The following is a 16,677-nucleotide window of genomic DNA, read 5'->3' as shown; positions in this document are numbered from 1 at the left end:
GTGAGCTTTTGCCCCAGGGTATGTCCCTCAGAGGCGGACGCGGTTCACGGCGAAAATAGAATTGGTCTTTTCCATGCGGTACAATACACTCATCACGAAAAATCCTTGCTTAGAGGCCTGTCGTTTGTTCCTTATGTGCCTTGATGTCTTGACAGCCCTTGGAGTGCCACATATTTTTCATATTACGATGATTAACGAGGAATACATGGGGAGGTGGCAATTTCAAGTACATGTACACTAGTTTTTCAGAGTGAATTGGACAGCTTTACGGACACCTGTTGGTTCAATGGTGAGGAAGTTGGGGGCGTTTGAACGTTGAGAAGAGTTAAGGTTTCAATGCCTCAGGCACGAGCCCATTTCATAGAAGAACGAGGTTTAATGATTGTTTAATAAAATATTTTTTATTAAACATATTTACTGGGAGAAATGCTATGCATTTTGTATATAAGAATTCAGTCACCTGAATTGTTTAGATTTTGATGAATTCTCATAGAGTAATTGAACTGGAATGTACTGTTGTTAATTCTTCCGAATAATTACAGTTTTTGAAATCTCATTTCCGGAAATTTCAGTAGAACTATCTCTTAATAAGGCAGCAAGTCTGCGCGACAGATTGTAAGAAAATTAACTGTTAAATCTCAACAATATTCCCCACAAAGATATAGATATTATTTAAACTGAAATAACTCAGTGTCGTAGCTTGGAAATGAATGGAATGACAAAGATTTATATAGAAAAAACAAACAATATGAGAATGATATAAAGCATTTTTCACCTATTAATATTTTATGGGTGATTTTTTAAAAGAATCGTGAGAAGCAGAATTGGTCGGTTTGTACGACAATTCTATCGCCAATCTAATTTAGGCGACCGCGACCTATTAAAAACGACCTAGGAAATTTACTAAAAATATCATACGAATTATTCTGTTATTCTCCAAGTTTTTACGAGTGTCAGTCCCTTTATGTGGGGGTAATGAGGTTATAGGAGGGACAAATGAACGTCGTGGGCGACTCGGGGTTGATTAGCTTGGGACCCTGCCTACTACAGGAGAATATTGACGAAGCATCTTCCCATGGAGTTTTTGAGGGACAAGGGAAGATCGAAGAGCTCCCTTGTAACCTTGAGAGACGTCAAATCGTGGGGATCGATTTCTAGCATCAGTGATCACATCGTCCGAAAGAGAAATGGAATTTCTAGAGAGAGCTGTTCCTCATTTAGTTGGGATTTTCCGTTTTACAGGTATGGAAAAACACTTTCTCACGACAAGTTTTTTCCTTCCCGGTCATTATGTAGCATTTCTTGAAATAATTTCCCTTTCAATTTAATAAGAAAATTCAAGTTCAAATGGATTAGCTATTGAGAATTGTATCGAAAATTTCAACCAAAAAACTATAAGCCTATAAATCGACTTTAGAGATAAAAGCAAGAAAATTTTTTTGTGGTAAAAACGGAATAAATTCCATTGGGCTTTGGGACATTCTGATTTTTCTCTACAAAAAAAATTCTCACGAAGACTTCGCAGCCCGAATTCATCATAATTCCTTCCCTAATTATATTCTAATGACTTTCCTATGATTATCGAATTTAGGTTGTATTGGAAAAACAGTAATAAACGTCTCAAATACCTCAGACCACAAATATTCTCACCGTTTCCTCACAGCACTCCCCAGAATCCCCAGAAAGACGCAGTCCTATTAAGAGACATCGGAATATCTTGTGAAATTCTAAAGCCCAAATCCCCAAAGCTACTCAAACCGAAATCCTCAATCGAACAATACATTTCCACCCGGAAGATAAAAGCCGAGTACGAGTTATCAATTGTCACTTCAAAGCTCACCTCCTACACCAAGAAAATAATACAGAGCATCCAAATTAGGAAGAATATAAAAATAAATTCCTCTGATAGTTCGATAGAGGGATCTCGGGAAATACCATTGGCTGAGGAATACGTTGATGACAAGGGAAGGACATGCCTGAAACTGAGGCTTCAGACATTGGAGAGACCCATGACAAATGCATAATCAGCCAAGGTCATACAGAGATCATATAAACGCCACAAATGATAAAATAAACTGATATTATTCAGAATAATCTTTCATCGAATTCCACGATTTTGTTTACGGATCTCTCAAGCTTTAAAATGCTGTATAATCAATCAGATTTGCATTATGCAGTTCTGAATTACAAAACGAATCAACAAGTTCATTGTTCCTGCCGGCTTCCATGCATTCAAACAAAAGAGAATCGTTTAACCAGAGGCAGCTTACCTTTATGTTCACCTCAGCCACTCAAAACGATAGACTCCGCCGTTTTCACACCACTTACATCTCCCAATTTATCACTTATCCATTTGTAACTCATTACTGAACTTCAATCACAAGTTTTGATTAATTTTAATGATGAAACCGGCTTGTGGCGTTTGCTTTCGTTCCACACACAAGCCATCTCGCTTGCACCATGGCTCAGTTGTTAGGCGCAGTACAGTTGCGCAGTAACAGTCCTCGCGCAAGTCATCTCGCGGTTCCAATGGCCTCCCTGTTAGGCGCAGTACTGATGCGCAGTAACAGTTAGAAACCGCGGGGTGCCCACCGATGCCGGCACTCAACATTGTCCAAAACGTCGAAATTGCTTGTGATGGAATAAAAATATTTATTGACAAATGCCCAGAGACGCGTGTCTCGAGTTATATTTTCAAGTTGAAAAAAGTAATTATTATCATTAGCACGATAACAATAGCGAGCCAGGTGATTAGGGAATATTCGAGGTTACTTGATGTGTTTGTTGTTTACTCTCCATTATTGTGAAAATTTGGAAGCCAAAATGTGGAAAGAAATACATTTGGGCCAGGAGGTGCTGATGTTGTCGAGTGAATTCATCGACCACAGGTGGAAAATATTGTTGACCAACTTAATTGAACTATGGACTGAGGACGTCTCAAGAGATGAGGTTGTTGATAAATGCCAGGTGAGATTACCCTTGCCCAATCGTTCACTCCAATTATCATTGGTTAAATAATAGTTAATGATGAGTTTTCTAATTAATTATTCATTCACTGCATTATTCATGACATTATGAGCCGCCTGTTGAGAAAGGCGAGATAATGTGCCGTCTATTCGTCAGTATTTGATCAAAAGAGTGGAAGCCATCAATTTTATTTAGATTTTTGCCATTTTTTACATATTTTTGAGACATGGAAATGAGACAGAATCCATTCCAATCACATTATTAAGTCATAAAATATTCCCAATTTAACAACATTGAATTTACTTGAACTTCAACTATTCTCACTGCTTAAAAAAATTAAAATAATTTTTAATTAATTCTCCGTTTTGTTCTGCAGAGCCTGAATCCTTTATTGAGTATAGAAGACGTCGATATCGATGAGATAATCGCTGGGATTCTGAACAACATTCCTCAGTTAGCAGTTGAAATAACGAAAACGAAAATCAAATTGGAGACAACTGTTGAAGGCGGGGTCTTTCGTTACGAGATTGACCTTGTCAAAAGTACTCCTCAAGAATTATGGCAAGAGGTGACAATGCCCTTGTGTCTGTCCGTTGGGGAGTTGAGGCGACAGAAGGAAATGCTGGTTAGAGAAATAAAAAGGAAGGATGAGGAGATAATGGAATACAGAGCCACTGGGGGTGAACTGATCAGGAGTATGTAAAATTATTTCTTTTATCTATGAAACTCCTATACCCACGACCATAATCATTGACAATGAAATTCAAAGAATGTTGACTGTGCAATTGAAATGTCGAAGTAGTATGAGTATTTGTTTAATTATCCTGCAATTGTGGATAAGGGAAAACTATTTTTCACCTTTTCCAGAACACATTCAGACGAAACCTTTCGATGAAGATTCCATCAAAGGAGATATTCCAGTAGATACCCCCAAATGTTGCCTAGACATTTTTAAATCTGTGATAAATACCACTGAAGTTTGCAGAGCGAAGGATAAATTGATTAAGAAAGAGAATTCATCCTATAACCACAGGTATTATGAGTCAATATTTGATGCATTTATATTGGTTATGAGCATTCCAATGAAATATCAAATGCGAAATTAATTCTCATAAATTATTCGAAGCCGCTTCTTTCGAAAATCGTCCCGAAATTTTTTGAATCTATTCAGAAATCTTGTTACGTTGAGTTCTTGAGTTCAATGCATTCCCCCAAAATTATGAATGAATAAAATGCTCTTTAGCTGTTATGCTGTTTCTAGTCAGCCTGCTGTGATCCCCAGTCAACCTCTAAACGAGGAGAATTACCTAAAAAATGACGACAGTAAAAGACGTAAAATAGAGATAGAAACTAAAACAATCGTGGAGCCAGAAGTGGAAGTGCAAGAAATGGTAAGAAATCATTCACCGTCAACATCTGATGGACATCTGAGAAGGAAAGCTATTCCTTAACAATTCAAGTACTTCCACAAACCAAAAACAAAAATTACTGTAAATATCCAAGCAATAAATAATGTGTTTTTCTCTTTAGAAAACTTCACATTGTCGGGACTTGTTACGTTTTTCTATTAATTTTTAAAACATTGGCATTATGTTGCCAGGCAATATCTGGCTTCCACTTCATGGATTGGCCGAGTGATGTGAACGTGTCAACACCATCAGCGAAACGAAGGAGGGGACGTTGCGCATTCTGCCCTAGGAGTTGTGACCTTAAGACAACAGCTACCTGCAGCAAGTGCCCCTCGTTCGTCTGTTCCAACCACAAACGAGTCTTTTGTATAAAATGTGTATCAGTCCCCTCCTCCACTAGATAATAAACTAATGAAGATTATAGCCGGAATTATGATGAGGAATAGAGTAGTGCAAGAGCAGATGGGTGAGTGAAAGAATCAAAATCTCCATCAAAAATCCTTTTACACGGTTTAAAATGCATCCTCCATTTACGTGTGCAAGCGAATGCTTATCTGTGAATGACCGCGACTTCCAGCTTGTTAGTGATTTCGAGTTCTTAGCCTGGAATATATTACTCAGAATCCGCGAAAAAAATGAAAAATCTTCAGACACGGTCTAAGCTCATAGGGATCAGTACCACTTGATCGTACAAACGTTGAAGCGATCTGTTGGAAAAATTACTTACAAATTGATGAGTTGATGTCTTTTGCGCAATTCTATGGTCAACCCAAGTCATCCAAAGATCCTGCTTTCTCTCATATGGTTCTTTTACCATTAGAATTCCCGATAAAATGATTAAGAAATCGCCACAATCCATTTTCGGATTCATGGCGTCAACTCCTTTCAAACCTCAAATGTTCTTCTAATAATTTCTCGGTTCCTTTCGACTCATGCTCGCCAAACTCGGTATTTTTCCGGTTTAATGCCTTTACATTATTTCTGATCGAAAATAGAAAATGTAAAAATTCGAAGATTACAAAGCTTCCATTCGGAAGCAAAAAGTGTGCATGTATTTATTGCCGACTCAGAACATCAAGTTATACAATCTTTCCTACAGCCTTATTAACTATTTAATACTAAAAATGTCAAGTCGAAATTTCTAGATCATCAATATCGATTAATTCAGTTGAAAAAAGCTACAGATAGGGGCATTGTCGATGACTGATCTGTAATTTTCATGAATTCAGTATGAGAACTATGATCAAGCAGAGTGAAATATTTCACATCAGAAGCAGGGAGTTTTCTTTATGAATATCTCAAGATATTCATAAACAATATAGTTTCCGAAATCTGTTTTTAATTGAAATTGAATCCACGCGCTTTATTCTCTTTATGTCTTCATAATTCACCTATTCTCAATCATCTCGGTATCACCACTTTCCACATTCCTTACTTCCTGGGAATTTGTACATTTACAATTACAATTTCACTACTATGCATACAATTTCATTGCACAATTAATTTCTCGGCTACTACTCGCGAAATGTGCGTAGTACAGTTGATTAAATGACATTCCTGATTATTTTTACACTCAGAGACCAGCACTGAACTCAAGAATGTCATTCAGGAGGTAGACAGAACGTTCCAGCGTTTGTATAATTTAAATCTACTAGGGGAGTGGTGATACGTCGTCAGATGGACAAAACAAAACCTCATCAATTTTTCATTAACACTCTGTCTGGTGCGCAATGAGTGAAGAAAATTAAACATCTCATTTTGAAGTATGGGGCCCATACACCAGACATTGTACGAACTTTGGTCTAAAAAAAGAAATATCTAAAAGTCAATAAACGCGATAAGTCATTGTCATTGATAAGAAGAGCTCTTAACAATGGTCAGACTCTCTCGATCTTCACCAAAAAAAAGAAAATGTCCTGAACTCTTTACTAATTCTGACTTGTTCTTTCTCACCACTCCTCAGGTAGATAAAATCTCAAAAAAAAAATTAATCTCCCATGAATGAATGTAACTTTTCTATTATCTCATCATCGGGTTGCTGGCTGTTGTATGTTGTACGAAAAATGATGATGTATCATCATGTTGCTAAAGTTCTATCCAAATTTTCAGTTATAAACATACAAAACGCAATTTCAATGGTACCAGCGAGCGCTTCCTGTTATTATTTCGTTTTTTTCCAGTGCTTTTGAATGGAGGAAAATTATGGCCTGTACAAAGCGGCAACAAACATTAATTTTTGCCTCCAATTTCTTCTTTTTAACTTCATATTTGTTTATAGGCACAATAAAGGCTTTATTTTCCGCCAGCATAAATCAGAGAGACGAATAGCTACAGCTCGAGTCATCTGTCTCGATTTGTGGAACATTTATTCTTAAATTTAATAAATTCACAGATCAAATCAATACGTCAATTTTCGTCCGTCGAAGTTGAAAAATCAAATATACAGAACTGTGCTGCATGGTCACACATTTTTCTAATATTTATCAGTAGCGAAGTGATGAATTTAGAAATTTGTTGCCGAATGCTAAGAATTAAATTCCATGAAAATTCTTTATTAAAAAAATAATTGATTATAATTAATGTCAAAATATTTATGTGCCGAATTAAATCTCGAACCACGAAAATATTTCAACATTTACCCCTTGAAACCTTTTAATATCGAATTGAGAACTAATATGGAAACATTTAACAATCATTAACATATAAAAAATGCAAATTTCAACATATTTATCAATAGTGCTTCATAAAAAACTGCAGATGATTTCTTATAAAATTTTCCCCTGAAACCCTTCTCATTATTCAAATAATTATAGCTACTAAATTATGACGAGAAAATCGACCCTTCTACTAGATTCCCCACTTCCCTAACGAAACGTAGTCAACACGATAATTTCCCTTCGAAATATCCACACCTCAAACGCACGGAAATGATTGCATCGTCCATAATAAAGCATCAGTCGTGCGTTAATTGACACCGCGTTAAACCGACCATTCCATAAACCTATTTTACCACTTAGTTTGCAACGATCGTCAGCTCCGTTAATCGGTACATAATACGTAGCATTAGGAGCAGGCAGTCTATGCTTCAAATTATTATTAAATTCCCTTTCCCTCAATCTGTTTCGGCTGAAACAGACGTTTGAAGTAGCTCAATACTTTCAGAAGTATAAGGATTGTTAAAAAATTGAGAGTATTAGCGGCGAAACCCTCGATTACACTGAGAGTTTTATTTTTTCTTCATTCAGTCGTATCCCGAACACCAAGAATTATTATTCAACAAGGTTTAAGGGTTTTTAAATTTTCGGTGAAAGTCAAACAACCATAGGGGTAAAAAAATATTTAAGGACATTTAGGATTGGGGGTCAAGTGGTTTAAAGATCAATTGACATTTAAACCTATAAATCTTTAGAGGTTGAGCGTCGTAAGCAGCAATTTAATCCTCACGTTTAAAAAATACAACCATTTAGCACAACTCGCGATTTGTTGTCTTTTTTTTTATTTACGGTTCAACCTTCCTCAAAGATTAAACGACCCTTCGAAAGATTAGAAGTTGAAGAATTTTTAAAGTTGAGAATCAAATGTCTCTTAAAAACATTTTACCCTTTCGGCCATGCATCTTTAAGGGTCATTTGTTCTTAAATACAATTGGAGCCTGAACCACTCACAATTTTCTTTTCAATATTCAATTTGTCGAACGTATTAAGCTACTTCAAACTCGTGGTCCTCAATTATTTATCCCAGTCTCACAAGACGTCAATCACAATGCGCTTGATGAAGTCTTTGGTTCAAGTTCATACTTCTTTATCATTTTTACATATAATATATCGCGAGTATTGATTGTGCTGATCATAATTGCAGTTAGGCCCTTCATAATATGAAACTCAAAACAATTAATATAGTTCGAGTGACTGAGATGCACCTGTGCTGCAGTTCTACTCACGTATGCCAACAATTTGTGATAAATCATAGTCAAACGTCTAGGGTAATTAGAATGATATTCCTAACGAAATCACCAAATTTGACTAGCCAATTATAGGATTGACTTGGTCAGCGACATTTTCGGTTGAAGGAATCGTGTCCTTGTGTATAAAAATTAATTATAAAATTTCACCAGTTACTGGCTAACAGGAGCATCTCCAAGCATCGCCTTGTTGTGATGGCGATTGAGCTTTTATGATGCTGTCTGCACCTTCTCTCTCTGCCGCCTCGAACAAACTTGCCTGCAATTTCAAATAGTCCCGTTAATTTCATAAACTTATTCATTTTGAGTCTGATGAATTGAATTTTATTATTAGCATTACCCTTCGACCTCTCTGTTCACGTATTCTCCTAGCTAATGTCAGGAACGCATCTTCAATGTTGATATTCTCCTTGCAGGAGACTTCGAAAAAGGGCATATCGAAATTATCGGCTATTTTCTGACCTCGTTCGGTGTCTACGGCTCTATGATTCGTCGCGTCGCATTTATTGGCCGCGAGAACTTTCACGACGTCTGGTGAAGCGTTCTAAAATCATGATTTCGTAATTTTACTCTTCACTTTACTGGGAACAAATTGAAGACTGGGAAACCATAATTTATACTAATTTAGAAAAAACCATGTTTCACTATGGACAACAACATTTAACCGATCAAAAGAAAGGCATTAGAGCCTTGGCATGAAAAGAATTCCAGAATTAGTTAGCCCCTGAGACCATTTGAGCTTTGGTTCCCAGAAAAAAATCATTTAAACAAATTCAGGAACATTTCTGTAATTGCTTCTCGGTCATTTACCTCTTGAATATTCCGAAGCCAGTAGGATAGATGATTGAAGCTTTCGAGACTAGTAACATCGTACATCAGAAGAATACCCATCGCTCCTCGGTAGTACGCAGTGGTCAGGGTCCTGAAACGCTCTTGACCAGCAGTGTCCCTGATAAAAACACATTAAGTAATTCTCAAGCCACTCACTTTCTTCTTGAGCAACATCTGCAGAACAATTTATGAACAATGATTTTTTGCAAAAATTTCGGAAAGTTACTGAAAACTGTAGACATTTTTCACTAAAAAATCATAAACAAAAGGAACACTAAATCACTAAATTCAACACCTCAAAATGAATTAAAAAATTGCGATTGCACTCACCAAATTTGCAATTTGATTGGTGTGCCATCTAGATTTATGATCTTCTGCTTGAAGTCAATGCCTGGAGACAAAGGAACATTACCAAAACACCTCAGTACGCCTGTCCCCCTCCCCCCACTGAATTGCCAAAAAAACTAAACCCCTTAAAATTGAAAAACCCAATCAGTGAAAGGGCTCCCAATTAATAGAATTAATTGTAATAATAGTTAATTTTTCATATAGAGTCGCGAAAAAATTCCAAGACTCACCAATGGTAGATATATACGTGTCATAGTAACGTTCATCGCAATATCGATGAACAATGCACGTCTTTCCCACATTGGAATCCCCCAGCACAAGTACTTTATATGTAGCAGCAAAATCAAGCGCCATGTTGCTTTGCTCTGTGGTGATTTTGAACTGTTGTTGGGCCGCCTCCGTGTCGTCGTCCGGGGGTCGTACTTACGATCAGGGTATTTGCCAAATGCATTTGCCAGTACGAAATACGGGTGGCGGGGGATGAAGGATCGATTTCGAGCATGCGCTTTATCTTCACTTCACCAGGGGTATTTACCCCCAGTGCCCAGAAGTATTTTCGCTGCACTTCTTTTTTTACTTCAGATGGGTATCGATGAATAAATTCTGTAGTGCATAGAAGTAGTGGCAAACAGTTAAAATTTATGGGTTTGGGACTTATGTAATTATTCGGCGAGACGTTTGTCTGGAGATTTTTTTTCCCGAAAATTTTTTAGCAAACGATATTGTTCAGGACTATATTTTTCAATGACTCTTTTTCGTTTTAGGTGAGGGTCAAACAGTATTGAAGCTCTTTTCAACCTCGCTTTCAAACATTTTTAGGAGGCGACGGGTTCATTGAACTTTAAAACCATTTTACCATTTCCTAGAAGAGCGTAAAGGTTTCAGAGCGCTAGTAAATAATGATTTTTTTAAAAAGGAGAGTCCGAATTGCCTCAGGGGGCAAACATCTCTTAAAAATGGCTATGGATATGGGTCAAATGAGCCTTAGGACCAATTGATGCTGAACTGGAAATCTCCTTAAACATCATTTGATTCTCGAAATCACTTTCAGTTCATTTCAAACACTTACTTACCCATAATAAAAATTCAGAATTGTGATGAAAAGTTTTAGCTTGGGGTTAAAGATCAAATGCTCATTTGACCCACCATTGAAGTCAGTGAGAGTAATTTCACCTTCGATGAAGTTAAAATAAATGCCAGGTCAGGCTGTCAAACAAACTAGAACTTTAAATCTAATTAATGAAGAAGCCAAACTCCTTGATTCTTTGGTTGTTTATTTCTATCGAAACCTTTGCATTTCATTAATTGACATTCACTTAGCCCTAAACTCACAATCCAAAATCTAGTTACTCGTAAATAACAAAACCAATTACACTAATCCGTCAATTATTCGACATCTGTTGGCAAGAAACATCATTATTTGTATAAAACAGTCCGTGTATAAAAACGAATATTCAGCATTTACTAAATTATAACTATAAATAATCAAACAAGTTTTTGTAATGGCTGACGATTAATCACTGACGTTAAATCCATATAAATACATTTTAAACACATTCAGGCACTTTGAAATCTAGAGCAACATTTCTTTGAAATCGCTACATATCTCTACATTTTCTCTAGTGTCACTAAACACTTCTTCGTACTGTCCTCTCGAGATCAATCACTCTACGTCATTCGTTATCCTAACTATTGCGTAATGAAGCGATTTTCTAGTTTTGGAACACATAGATTTCTAGTTTTTTGGTAAACATGAGATTATTGGGGGGTTTTGATTTTTAATTATTACTACTATAATTTAACAATGATTTAAACACAGTCAACATTTAAAATATGAGTTAATTGTATCTCACAGTCTCTTGAATTAATTTTTCGTAATCGTTATTAAATACTTTTGATATTTTTTCCAATTATTTCAGTACTGAGGCAGCAAAATAGCATGCTTATAATGCTATGTAGATTTATCAAGTCAGTTGATAAATTGGTCAATTCTACCTCCAACGATAATAAAATTAAATTAATGAATAGCTAATCAAATGAAATGAAAACTTTCGCCGGGTCCTCTCAATTTCAAAAAGCGTTTCATGTCTAATTAGCTGCTTCATTACTGAGATAAATTTAAAACAATAGATAATTTAATCTATCGAAAAACGTCATTACAGTCTCATTAATAGGCCGACGACTAAACAGTAGATTCATCTAAAGGTAGAACATATTATTGGAAAATTGAATCAGAAAAAAATGGATTGCAATAACAATACAAAAAACACCGATGAAACTCGTGAAAATACTTCTAAAAATACCTTTCAATACGGGAGTCTTCACTTACTTTAATATGAAAATAATTTATTCGCCCAACAAGATGGTTTTCTTTGATAAAATTAGTAAGAACACTTTGATTAATGGTAGAATTAGGATCAAAGGACAGCGCACATACCGAGACCCAGCAGGACAAGTCCAATCACACAGGCTATTTCGCGTTTTGTTTTACGAATTTTTAGTCCATCTCCAGGGAGTAATTCTTTGTCGTGCCATCGTAGGGAGAGTAGGGGAATTAGAACGTGGAGAATATCGGGAATCATAAATCCCAGATCACGAATTACCTAAAAAAATAATCGTTTTAGTTTCGTTGGAAAGATGTGCGACAAAGAATGAAAGTGTTTAGCTCAAATGAGAAAAATAGTTAATTAGAAAGATTGTGTTCTCTTTTAGTCTAAATATTTTGAAAATTATTGGATTTACAGCAAAATTGTTGAAAACATTTTTTTTTGGGGAGAAAATTTCCCAACGATAAGGTTATTACAGATTTTCTTATAAAAGCATTGTTCATGTTAGATTGAATCTTTTGCAAAGAAAAATTAAATCCGGACATTGAAGGGAATTACCTGATGAGCGTAGCCCTCGCCCCTCAGTACATTAGTAACGAACTGATCCCAGCTTCCCGCAAAAATATGGACGATTCCAATACCACTGATGATCAGAGCTTTTTTTCCGGTAATCGGGCTCTTGCTATCAGCCAAAATTACCACCAGTACGGTGGATACAAGCTCAGTAATGGAGAAAAACATTTGATGGTACCATTGTGAGTAGAAGTCGTCGTTCCAGTAGTTTATGTAGACCCACCAGGAATAGTAGTGAGAGAATATTGCACTGATGAAGAGAACCAACATTCCCAGTCTCAAACGACGCTGGAAAGCCAGCCAAGCTAGGTGCTTTGCTGTTTCGTAGAATGCTACCACCCCTATTACTATTGTTGCCCATATTTTCAAGGTATTGGGGGTTGCGTTGAAGTACATGTGCTTGTATGAAGCAACTCCTGACTCGTAGGAACCTATTTTTACGATAATTATAAAATATTGAAACAGTGTTTCGAGTCATGAATAAGGGGATGAGTAATGGAAAAATAATTGCTTCACAAATTGTTCAGTTGTGAAAAATTATTGATTTAGGCATCAAGTTGATCTATGGTAAATAATAATTTTGGGTATATTCACGATAATTTTCTCACCTTTGAATACAGTATCCCAGCAAGAACACGAGCAGTACTGCTTGTCCACATCTCTTGAGTACTCTCTCCAAAAATAATAAAGAAATAAAATATGAAGAGGAGGTACGACCAGAGGTGCCAATATCCCCACGAATTTTGGGCCACAGTTTGATATGTTCGACAAAACAATACGTTTCAGGATACGATGCACCATGTTTGCTAGAATTATCCTTACTTGATGAAATTCAAAATTTTGATTTTCAAACTAATTCATTTTTCCTGCGTATCGAGGTGTACTAGTAAGGATGGACAAAATCAATGAATACAATACAAATACCATGAACTAAATTCTGAAAAGCTGTGGGATTTTTCCCATTCTCGCGGATTTACTTATTTTATTTTGACAACAAAAGACCATTAACATTGTCACCGGTTCAATTTCGGTATGAAAAATCCTCAAAATTGTGTAATTGGGAAAATGAAAGGCCCAGTCCTTCCAGAGGCCCGACACAGGTACCACAAACGCTCGTGAACAACTTATGGTAATCCGTTAATCCAGAAAAATTAGTAAAAAATTTGAATAGACCATTGACTTTCGATTTTCGTGCACAAAAATATTGATGTTGTCGTAATGATGAGTGCGAAGGAATGCCAAGTCGGCACTGCACTAATAGGCTTTTTTCTCCACTTGTTGGAATTTTTCCAAACAGATGGAACACAGGATAACATGAGAAATCTAGATGATCGACTGTGGTACTTGATGTTAACCAGTTTCGGTCGTTTTTTCTTAGTGTTTCTGACATAACTTTGTTGTTATTAGCAATTGCTCACTATGCCAATAATTCCTAAGATTTATCGGTGATAATAAGGTCGATTTTGCTGAACCCTCAGAGGATCTTTCTATCTCAGGGCTGGATAACAAACCTGTTATCTAGCTTATTGTCTCTCGAGCTAACACCATCCATCAACGACCTCGTTCATTTTTTTTCAAATACAGAACAAATGTTTCACAAATTTTATTTAATACAAAAATTTCACAATAGCCTTAGATATCGAATTCTATTCAACTCTACAGTAATTCACACAATTTCAAGCATAGTAACTCCGAAAGAAAACGGATTTCCAAAGAGATAGTAACGTTTGAAGTCCTTGGAATAAAAATCTAAATCTCTCAAGTCCCTCTCCGCAATCTCATTCAAGTTTCTCAAGATTGTTTCCAATCCATGTCCTCAAATTCCCCACTTCATATGTGCCCTGCACATCATGAAGAACCAGGTTGCTCCCCTGATAATTTTCATCATCAATACTCATAAAATGTCCCTGACTAGCTCCAGCCTCCATCGTCGAAGTATACATTTCACAGTCACTAACCCCAGTACTACTCATTCTCCTAAATTTTTTCCATAAAAAGAACAAACTTGTGTCCTTTATTTCTCCACCCCAGATATCAGCATTCTCCTCCTCTTTGAACTTTTTCAGTGTCTCATCGTCGATGAAATCCTCAAAGCACTCCAGCTGCTTTCTGACTTCCTCCGCACTATACTGCGGATCAATAATTCTCCCCAGGTCCTCCACCTCCTCATTATCCTTCGGCTTGACAATCACCTGCATCTTGAATTTTCCCTTCCTCCCATAGTTAACAACATCCGGTGAGAATGGGTGAATCCCACAGGACTGGAAACCCTCTGAAATAGACTTTGCACAGTCTACCATCTTCAATGCATTGAACAACAGAGGAGCAAAGTGTTCTTTCTTTATCCTCTTTCGGCTGTTGTTCATCCTCCAGTGCTCTGTCGCCATCAGCCACGCGTCCTTGAGATCCCCGAAGAACTGGCCATCCAATGGCTGCAAAATGTGGCTCATATTTGGGTGTAGCGGCAGCAAATGAATCTTAGAATTCTTACAAAATTTGCTCAACGACTGTGTCATGAAGACTGTATTTGAGTCAATGAACAGAACCACTGGCTTCTCAATTCCATTTCTCTTCAACCACTTTTCAAAGATCTCGGTAAGATACTCGTGAAAGCTCTCCTTGGTCATCCAGCCGTCGCTCGTTTTACCAATTGTCCAGCCCTCTGGCAATTTCATCAACATTCGGGGGCGAATCCTCTCTTGTTTGAAAACTATCATTGGAGGTGCCAGTGTCCCCGCACCATTTGCTGTGAACAAACTCGTTGCACACTCGTCGACATGATTATGAGCGAAACTGAAATTCGTTCTGTCGCCTTTCCTGACGAGAGTTTTTTTGCCTATGGGATTGAAGATCAAGGCTGCCTCTTCACTCGTGAAGATTCTCGAGGGCTCGATATTGAACAATTCATTTGTTTCCAGGTACTTCTTTATGTGTGCAAACCACTCGCGAACTGATGCTTCTGATGGTGCTGTCTTTGCGTAAGACAAGTTCTTCTTGAACCTCTCGATTATTTCCGTGTGACGTTCCTCGAAGTTTTTGTACCAGTTGTGCCCCGGTTTATCGTCCGAGAATATATTCTTTCTTTTAAGTTCTCTCAAAGTCGTTTGAACACTACCACACATCTGGCTCTTCTTCAGGGCGAAACCGAGGTCGGATGTCTCATTCACCCAGTTGACTAGTTCTTTCTCTTCATTCTCGTCAAGGACCGGGGGTGGTCCAGATTTACCATCGATAGGATGGGTACCCTTGTACTTGGACATGAGAGTTGTTTTCGGAACTCCATACTCAATGCTCACCTCTCGTAGGGATCGTCCGCTTTTCACGGCCTCCAGGGCCTCCAAAAGCTTTTGGCGAGGGTATCTCTTGCGTTTCGTTATTGAATCTGCATTCACCCTTGGCATTCCTGGATGCTGCTGGAGATGGGGGACAATTAGCGTGCTAATTAAATTCACATTGATCGATTTTTGAATGTACAGTGGAAAAGCTCATAATCTTAAGTATTACAAAACACATTCTGTCGAAAATTTCAGCAAAAATTTGCAACAGAAAATTTATCGAATAATTCGCTGGAAAAAATTGCCAGAATTTATATTTTTTCCATTGTACAGTGTTTTTAAATTTGATAAGTCAATTTTTAGAACTCTACTCCATTTTGAACACTATTATCATGTCTGAAAGTAAAGACAAAATAAAAACGATTCGGATTATTACCACAGAATATTAGAAATCCGAAAAAGTGAATTTTGCTCTATTTTTACGTTCACTATTTTGACAGTTCGCTAGCAAACATCAATGAGTGTACATAATAATAATGTTGATAACTGTTTACCTGAGTTCAAACTTAACCTCAAGTCTACGTTACGTTGATGCAGTTGATAATATCTAGTGGACTTAGATAACTTTCACGAGGATGTCGTATATGCCACTCTAAGTGGATATTTCTTGAATAATTCCGTGTAACACTTCACTGCACAATAATGTATATGGCGTAGTCTAACAATGCATTACTATTGCGGCCAACAAACTTGTTCAACCTTCGAAGTAATCATCCACCATATTGCGGCACTCAAAAAAGTGCCTGAGTATATCTCTCACACATCTACAGCGAAATTTATAGAATTTATTTTACATTTCGTATTAATTTTCAGTCGATTGAAGTAATTAAAAAAAAATTGACATATGACTTCTTAATGGTAAGAGGACACCAATTGTCAGTAATACCGACAGAAAAATCTGTACATAAAAATGAGAGAAGAGGAGT

At 36.9% G+C, this 16,677-nt stretch overlaps 4 protein-coding genes across 11 annotated transcripts in view; 1 reads left to right on the top strand and 3 right to left on the bottom strand.

The window, feature by feature from the left end:
• The window catches only part of Tmod (tropomodulin), a 29,718-nt gene extending 27,273 nt beyond the window's left edge, over nucleotides 1-2,445 (bottom strand). Inside the window, exon 1 of the mRNA XM_064125614.1 lies at nucleotides 2,271-2,445. The gene's annotated coding sequence lies outside the window, so the exon portion shown is untranslated. The remainder of the gene's footprint in view (nucleotides 1-2,270) is intronic.
• Nucleotides 2,446-2,537: 92 nt separating this feature from the next.
• LOC135164879 (non-homologous end-joining factor 1-like) overlaps nucleotides 2,538-16,677 on the top strand; it is a 52,352-nt gene continuing 38,212 nt past the window's right edge. For 4 of the 5 annotated variants that reach the window (XM_064125672.1, XM_064125665.1, XM_064125647.1 and 1 more), the window contains exons 1-5: nucleotides 2,538-2,967; nucleotides 3,344-3,662; nucleotides 3,835-4,000; nucleotides 4,229-4,358; nucleotides 4,568-4,842. In XM_064125672.1, coding sequence (XP_063981742.1) covers nucleotides 2,776-2,967; nucleotides 3,344-3,662; nucleotides 3,835-4,000; nucleotides 4,229-4,358; nucleotides 4,568-4,780 — 1,020 coding nt within the window. In that variant the 5' untranslated portion in view covers nucleotides 2,538-2,775 and the 3' untranslated portion in view covers nucleotides 4,781-4,842. Of the gene's footprint in view, nucleotides 2,968-3,343; nucleotides 3,663-3,834; nucleotides 4,001-4,228; nucleotides 4,458-4,567; nucleotides 4,843-16,677 lie in introns of those variants that run through there. The other variant, XM_064125680.1, reaches the window with a different exon arrangement.
• On the bottom strand, nucleotides 5,199-10,282 carry LOC135164914 (ras-related protein Rab-8A). Its single transcript, XM_064125706.1, has 5 exons — nucleotides 9,747-10,282; nucleotides 9,499-9,559; nucleotides 9,148-9,286; nucleotides 8,678-8,881; nucleotides 5,199-8,596 (listed from the first exon to the last, which is right to left on the bottom strand). The coding sequence occupies exons 1-5, from the start codon at nucleotides 9,868-9,870 to the stop codon at nucleotides 8,498-8,500; spliced, it is 627 nt and encodes a 208-aa protein (XP_063981776.1). The 5' UTR covers nucleotides 9,871-10,282; the 3' UTR covers nucleotides 5,199-8,497.
• On the bottom strand, nucleotides 10,771-16,622 carry LOC135164800 (uncharacterized). Of its 4 annotated transcripts, XM_064125504.1 has the most exons (4): nucleotides 16,246-16,622; nucleotides 13,025-15,829; nucleotides 12,402-12,847; nucleotides 10,771-12,119 (listed from the first exon to the last, which is right to left on the bottom strand). In XM_064125504.1, exons 2-4 carry the CDS (start codon nucleotides 13,215-13,217, stop codon nucleotides 11,934-11,936), a joined length of 825 nt encoding a protein of 274 aa, XP_063981574.1. In that variant the 5' UTR covers nucleotides 13,218-15,829; nucleotides 16,246-16,622; the 3' UTR covers nucleotides 10,771-11,933. The 4 variants fall into 4 exon arrangements, with proteins under 4 accessions (XP_063981574.1, XP_063981546.1, XP_063981555.1 ...); XM_064125476.1 differs by lacking the exons at nucleotides 10,771-12,119; nucleotides 12,402-12,847 and having other exon boundaries at nucleotides 14,005-15,829; nucleotides 16,246-16,604; XM_064125485.1 differs by lacking the exons at nucleotides 10,771-12,119; nucleotides 12,402-12,847 and having other exon boundaries at nucleotides 14,005-15,826; nucleotides 16,246-16,604.

Source organism: Diachasmimorpha longicaudata, chromosome 1 (genome assembly GCF_034640455.1).
Source record: "Diachasmimorpha longicaudata isolate KC_UGA_2023 chromosome 1, iyDiaLong2, whole genome shotgun sequence".
NCBI classification, from domain to species: Eukaryota; Metazoa; Arthropoda; class Insecta; order Hymenoptera; family Braconidae; genus Diachasmimorpha; species Diachasmimorpha longicaudata.
Note: the sequence above shows the minus strand (reverse complement) of the source record. Positions and strands in the feature narration are given on the sequence as shown.

Excerpts from the sequence above, each read along its gene's own strand:
- LOC135164914 (XM_064125706.1), bottom strand. The coding sequence starts at position 9,870 with ATGGCGCTTGATTTTGCTGCTACATATAAAGTACTTGTGCTGGGGGAT. Across the intron at positions 9,560-9,746 it reads CACGTATATATCTACCATTG|GCATTGACTTCAAGCAGAAG; the intron begins GTGAGTCTTGGA and ends CTTTGTCTCCAG. Across the intron at positions 9,287-9,498 it reads CCAATCAAATTGCAAATTTG|GGACACTGCTGGTCAAGAGC; the intron begins GTGAGTGCAATC and ends TGTTTTTATCAG.
- LOC135164800 (XM_064125476.1), bottom strand. The coding sequence starts at position 15,817 with ATGCCAAGGGTGAATGCAGATTCAATAACGAAACGCAAGAGATACCCT.